At 47.5% G+C, this 6,783-nt stretch overlaps 1 protein-coding gene across 1 annotated transcript; it reads right to left on the reverse strand.

Annotated features, from left to right (window-relative positions):
• Positions 1 to 310: 310 nt before the first annotated feature.
• AUNIP (aurora kinase A and ninein interacting protein) lies at positions 311 to 4,831 on the reverse strand. Its single transcript, XM_067533823.1, has 4 exons — positions 4,723 to 4,831; positions 4,250 to 4,353; positions 3,674 to 3,827; positions 311 to 2,192 (listed from the first exon to the last, which is right to left on the reverse strand). Exons 2-4 carry the CDS (start codon positions 4,340 to 4,342, stop codon positions 1,132 to 1,134), a joined length of 1,308 nt encoding a protein of 435 aa, XP_067389924.1. The 5' UTR covers positions 4,343 to 4,353; positions 4,723 to 4,831; the 3' UTR covers positions 311 to 1,131.
• Between the last annotated feature and the right edge of the window lie 1,952 nt (positions 4,832 to 6,783).

Here is a 6,783-nt window from a genome sequence, read left to right on the forward strand (position 1 = left end):
GGGAGCCATTGCCTAGGGACCCAGGTGAAGCACACAGGGCTACAGGATGCATGTGGTTTCCCTGCTGCAGCCAGGGAAATAGATCAGCTGAACTCCTGTCTGGCTGCAGGGGAGGGAGGAGAGAGGGGGAAGCTGCTAGCAGAGACTGGTGGCCCTTCAGGGTTGTGTAAATAATAGCTGTGGCCCTCAAGCTAAAAAGGTTGGGAACTACTGCCCTACTATATCAGATGAGGGGTCTATCTAGTCAAGTAGCCAGTGCCACATGCTTCAAAGGAAGTTGCAAAAAATTTAATTCCAGGTAAGTTTCCTCCTAATACCTGTCAGGTGGGGGTTGCCCTATATGCTGAAGCAATTGGGTCTGTGTCCTTTACGAACTTGTTTTTAAATAATCCCAGGACTGTTCTTAGCTGTATACATGTCCAGTCCATTCATGACTCTTGCTAGGTTGTTGACTGCAGTTATACCATCTACCAGTGAATTCTACTGGCTAATTTTATGTTGATTAAAAAATAAACAGTTGCCTGGGCAGCTGAACTTAAATTTTGGGGTAGTCACTGCCTGAGACAACCCCCCTCTAGCTGTAGATATGCTGTGAGACACCCTAGACTACACAGGGTGGGAATGTTCTAAATCAAGGACAAAGTGTCTTTTGGAAGTCTTGAATAGGAATGGGCCATTATCCCTCAAGATGGGGGATTGGAGATACCCCTCACGCTTCTTTTTTATATAGAGCCACCAGTGATCAGGGCCTTGCTAAATATGCAAATTGATGGTCACATAGCCCCCAAGTAGCTTACTAACTCAGATTGTGTAACAACATGGCCACTGTATTCATGAGTAGGGTGTTGATAAGAACAGATGTGGAAGCCTGATTATACTTCTTGCTATAAAATTATCACTTTATTTGCACAAGTATAATCTATTTTTAATCAAAGACAATTCTGCATGCAGAGTAAGTAGCCTGGGGGTCTGGGTCTATACCACTCAGAGCCACAGGCAGTATATGCAATGTGTACACATACATATTCCTTATCTTTCTTAAAGAAAGTGATGCACTGTAGGTTTCAGAGGAATTTTCATGTACATTAAAGAGTGTCAATTTTTCAGCATCGTATTGTACTCAGAAAAAAATTATACTAAACAGTGTTTGATGATTCTATTTCCTTCTGAATCCTCTGTGAATAGCGAATCGTAGTTTGACTCAGGCTCACATAAATTCATAGCTGTAGTAACTAAAGGCGTCTTGTCCCATGCTCCTGAATAAACCCTAGAGCAGCCCACGGAGGTTGGACTAGTCACCTTAGGAACAGAGTTGGGTTTGTCCTGTAGATTGTTCTTTCTTTGCAGAAAAACTCTCTCGTAGAAGTGCTGGTGAGAAATGACTCTGTATCCCTCTGAATCCTGGGTAAACAGTTGTGTGGTAGGACTACTCTTACTATCCCCCTGCTCTTCTGCTGAACCAGCCATATTGTAACAGTTTCTTGTCCAAAAACCAGCACAGTTTTGACTACTGTCTCTCAAAGGTTCTGCTTTAGCTGTTCGCCCCTGGAATACAGGACAATTGGTCTGCTGGCCTTCATTCCCCTTGGGCACAGGACATATGTTCTCAACCTCTGGGAAATCCATAAAAGAAATTCCAGCAGGGGGAAGGTTTTTGCGTGTCCTCTTGCCTTGCTTCATCAGGTGTTTAGGTTTGAGACCCACTCTAGTTTTCCCTCTCTCTGAGCACAAATGGCCCTCTTCCTCTCCTATCCCGTAACTCTCTCTCGTCCTTGAAATTATTCCATTTGCTACAGAAACTCTTCCAGTGACTGAGTCAGCTGCATTCCTGTGAGCTAGAACCCTATTGCCTTCTGAATCCTGTGTGAAGTTTATGGAGAGAGAGTCTTCTGTCTCACCAGCAGAGGTCCTTGCAATGGCTGTGCACTCACTCCTGCTGTTAGACTGTGCTTGTGGTAAGGTACAGTTCAGCAGGGAAATGTTCATGCCTTGTGTGTTTTGTACAAGCAGCAGGCTACCCTCCTGAATATTGTCTTCCTGAGGGCTACAAGTTGGTGCCTGGGCTTCCTCTAACTTAGTAGCCCCTGAGTTCTTCATAGATGAGGCAGCCAAAGAATCAGAGTCTTTTCCTTTGTGTGTTTTATCTGACATAAGAGAATATGGCTTTAAGTTTTCTTCATCATCCTTTTCACCTGGAGAAACAATGTATTTGAATAAGACAACGGGGCTGACATGTAAACTCTTCAAATTTAAGATTAGCTACCACGCAAGTAGAGCCCCTCCCATGCTTGATTTAGACAACTCTACTCTGTGCCCTCCCCCTCCTTTAACTAATCTGGATACAACCAGACTCCTTTCTGTTTCACAACATCCTAAGACTCTACCTCCTTGTAGAAATTAGCGAGAAGGCTGGTCCAGCATGTGAAGCAAGAAGGGGACAGTCAAGCAAGGTCTTCCTCCCATGAGGGAGAAGTGAAGTGACATGAGCCACTCCAACCTCCCCTGGTATTCTCTCTTCCTCAGGCCTCCTCCAAAGAGTCAAATTCCAACTTCAGTAAAGCTATTCCACCTACCTTAAGTTCCCCTTACATTTTAAATAGGATATGGCTTTAACAGTTATGTAATGCTGCTGCTTTCTACCCCAAACATGGCTGCAGTGATTTTCATGACACTGTGTATTTGTAAAGTTCTTTGCAATAGAAATTAAGGTTCTAATAAATCTTCCTCTGATACAAAGTGGTGTGATTGTAGTTTAGTGATTAACTACCAGAAGATGCTTCACTTACTTTATAAATTTAGTAATGCACAAGGAATGTGGAAAACTAAAATGTAATATTTTCCAGATCTCATCTCTAGATGATGGGATCAAAGAAACAGAGTAAGTTTTCTGCTTTTGAAATCATTTGAGATAATGAAATTTCTAAATCCTACCCCAAGATTCTAGGTTTTCCTCAATTTCAGAATAAGGAGCTAATATTTAGACAGGAATGGAAAACTTCAAGTAGCAATTACTGAAGGGAAGTCTCTAAATCTTGCAATAGCAATCCATAGTAGAGAGCAGCCTTCATACAGTAAATCAACAGGGAACAGAAATAGCACAAAGCATAAACAGAGGTTGAATGGCACTACTATAAGCCCTGCCCACTAAAGATAAATAAAATAAGACTCACTCATAGTAGTTTGTGCATGTGTTCAAAAAATAATCATGCAAGATCATTAGGCTCAGCTCCCCAAGGCCAAATGCTATCCTGGACTTGGCTCCTGTGTGGATGCCCTGCTGGTTTCCTCTGATCTTCTCCCTTCTTCTCTTCCCCCTCCCCCCAGGAGTAAGGGGGCCTCAGATACCCTCTAGTTTGATTTCAAGAGTCTTCCCAAAGTCCATGCACTTGTGAGTGCTAAAATGAGCTGGCACTCCCAGTAGTGAAGTGAATGCCTTGAAATGAATCTAGGTGGATTTTCTGTCCTGACGGAAATATATATGCATGCAGAGAAATTTGGTCAACCTTTCTAGTGTACTCAAAGGAGGAAGGCTCCCCAGCCAGCAAGTCAGAATTTTTAAGCCAGATTTTTAACCTAATCCTGAATAAGTAACATACAATGTAGTATGACATGATGATGTTTCACTGTAACTTTGCCTTATTAAAATGTTTCATAAATATATGTTCTACAGTACCTGTTGGTTGAATGCTGAAGAATGAAGAGATGGTAGTTTGCCTGGTGTATGGCTGAGAGAGACGTGTCTGAGTAAAATTAACTGAAATGTGACTGTTATAGTTCCTCTCAAAAAGTGGATTAGGCCCATTTGAAGTTGGCTTGGATGAGAGACTCTGGAGGGGGAGAGAAGTTCTAGAGTGAATTTAACCTGTTAGCAGTGACATAACTCCTCTCTCCTTGTTATTCCCTTTATCTCCTTTCACCCAGTTGTACCACGCTGCTTGAACAATCCTCTTCCCCAATGAGCCACACATCTTCCCTCTCCACCTTTAAATCCTTCCTCGCTTCTTTGCACGTCTAGTCTCTGTTAGGATACGCCCCACTGCCATACCTGAGACAATTCAGTGATGGCCCATTAAAAAAGGGAGAGGTAAAAATGTTCTAGGCTTCTTCCTCTGCCACTGTCTCCTGTCGCAATGCTAGGATATCTTACTCATGGGCTCCCTTGGACTTAGAGTGTAAGCTCCTCAGGGCAGAGACCCTGGAGTAGGTGTGTAAGGAGTTGGACACAGCTCAACCACTATCGATGTATTACCTGTACTTTGCGCTTCTTTAACTGGGCAGTGTCCAGCCAGATGCCACAAGTCTCAAGCTGCTCCGCGGTGCTGCGTCTTCGTACACGTTTCATGGGTTCGTTTTCTATATGCAAACAATGAGAAGCCGGGCCTGAGCCGCGCCAGCAGTGTTTGTGTAGATGCGCTGTGCAGGACCAGGAACACCTTCCCGTGCAGTGCTGGGAGCGTGGGCACCAGCGATGTGAAACTGCCTCACACTGAGACCTACAGTGCCCCAGCCCCGCACTGGGGTAAGGACAAGGCGGCGAAGTTTCGTGCCCCTCCCCCCAACTGAGCCCACTGCTGCCTGACCCCCGCACGGAGCCGCCCGACCCGCCTCAGCCCCTGCGCCCCCCGGCCCCGCGCCAAGCCCATGGTTCCCCCCAAGGGACTCGGAACACCAACGAGCTCCCCACAAACGCCCCACAGCAGGGGCGCCGACCGCTGTCCTCACCTCACGCGGAGCGGCCTGGCCGCGACAAGCCGCCCCCGCGAGCCAGTCAGCGCGCGCCCCGCCGCCGGCGGCCAACGAATTCTCCCGCCCAGCAGGTTTGAAGCTGGATGTAAACGGTTCCCTTAACACCCCCACTTCGGGCGGGAGGTGGGGCTGGCCGGGAAAGCGGCCAATCACAGCGGCCAGTTATGCCCCGCCCATTCACGGTGCCCCGCGTGGCCGCCCGCGGTTAGAGGCGGGGCTAGAGAGGGGGGCGGGCTCTGTCTCCAGTCCGCGCGTGCGCCATGCTGTTCCCTCTCTCTGGGGCCTCCACTTGGCCAGGGACGCCCTTTGTCAGAGACACCGCCCCCACCTCCCGACTTCCTTCGCCCACGCGACCCACGGCTTCCCTAGCTAAGCGCGAGCCCCCTGGGGAGCTTATCGCGTGGCTGCAGCTGCGTCCTCGCTTGGCCGCCGTGTCTTCTGACAGATCCCTTGGGGAACTGGTGGGGCTGTCAACAGCAGATATGGGAGCAACCCCCCCACTCGGCCCCCCCTCCCAAGTATGTGCAATGCATAGTGTGGACCCGTTTGTGCTAGGCGCTGTACAAACACACACACTCTGTCCGCTGGTGTATAATTATTTACGACTCATAGCATGGTAGTTAGTGCACGGGATGAAGCATAGCCCAGTGCCCCCTGCCCCCCGTTCCCCCTCTCCCGTGCTAGGCACTGTACAAACGCTTGCCTCCTGAGATTTGCCCCCAGTGCATATTTATTTACTGTTCATAGCATGGTAGCACAAAGGATCCCCCCCCCCCCCCAAGCCTGGCCCAGGCCCCCAGCATGCTAGGTGCTGTACAAACACAATCACTCCTACTGAGATCGACCCCCCCCCCTTCCAGGGTATTTCTATGACATAGGTGCCCCCCCCCCCCCCTCAGGCCAGCTGCCTTCCAGAAGCTCAGCCTGCCTGCATGGAAAACAGAGAACGTTCCACCTCAATCCCTAAGGCGCTGCTAAGCTTGAGAGGGCAAGCAGTACATGCTGGGGCCTGCTTCGCCTTTGGGCTGGTCTGAATAGGGTAAAACGGAGTTGAGCGAGTGCCATCTCTGTGTTATAAGACACCTGGATCCTATTTATTGTTATAAATGGGCAACAGATGAATCCAAGCCCATCTCTGCATAAAGTTGGGCGAGAAGGCTTTCTGGAGCACACCCTCAGTTGCTTTGCAAGTTGGCTAATGGCAGGTGTTTGACTAAAAACTAGAACCCTACTCCTGAAGTGTGCTCCAAGCAGGAGGATCTGTGCGCTTGTGTATCCCAGTTATGCTCTACTCTGATAGTGCTTAATTTGTGCCAGGCCACAGCCTCAGCACCTCTAGGCTTGCTGCAACAGTTATGGAGGTTAAAAAAAATTTGCTTGAGCCACAGCACCTCTTTCATTACAAATGAAGCACCGCCTACTAGAGTCCACCACCATGGAGCCAATAAGAGGATCAGGGCAGACTTTTTGTCCATAAAGCTATATGATTTTTAAAAAATTTTAAAAAAATTATACCTAAAAAAATGCAAATAAAATGAAATGTAAAGGGGAAATTCTCTCATGTTTACCATTAATGACTTTGAGGGTTTTTTTTGTACTCACCCTATCGCAGAAAGATACCAGATCCTATGAACAAATGTGCACAGTAACCTGATTAGATCTAAACCTCATGCTTCCTCTACTGTATGAAATGCAGCAAGTGCTGTTCTTCATATAACACAGCAAATTGGAATGAACATGGTAGCGAGAGAACTAGAGAGAGACAAGGTAGTGAGGTAACATCTTTTGTTGGACCAACTTCTGTTGGTGAACGAGACAAGCATCTGAGCACCGCAGAGCTCTTCTTCAGGTCTGGGTAATCAGCGTATCTCCTAGTGTGTTTCCCAGGGCTGAAGCAGACCGCTGCGGAGCTGAAAAGCTTGTCTCGTTCACCAGCAAAAGTTGGTCCAATAAATGCTATTACCTCACCCACCTTGCGTCTCTCCTATCTTGGGACCAGCATGGCTATAACTACACTGCAACCATGACAGATCAAGA

The sequence above is a fragment of the Emydura macquarii genome, unplaced genomic scaffold (genome assembly GCF_026122565.2).
Source record: "Emydura macquarii macquarii isolate MOO-44397 ecotype Brisbane River unplaced genomic scaffold, CSIRO-AGI_Emac_v2 contig_3348, whole genome shotgun sequence".
NCBI classification, from domain to species: domain Eukaryota; kingdom Metazoa; phylum Chordata; order Testudines; family Chelidae; genus Emydura; species Emydura macquarii.

Bases quoted from the DNA above. Each gene is read 5' to 3' on its own strand.
- AUNIP (XM_067533823.1), bottom strand. From the start codon at position 4,342: ATGAAACGTGTACGAAGACGCAGCACCGCGGAGCAGCTTGAGACTTGT. The intron at 3,828-4,249 runs GTAATACATCGA...CTCCCCCTCCAG, and splicing joins TAAAGAAGCGCAAAGTACAG to AGTCTCTCATCCAAGCCAAC. The intron at 2,193-3,673 runs GTACTGTAGAAC...TTGTTTCTCCAG, and splicing joins CTTCAGCATTCAACCAACAG to GTGAAAAGGATGATGAAGAA.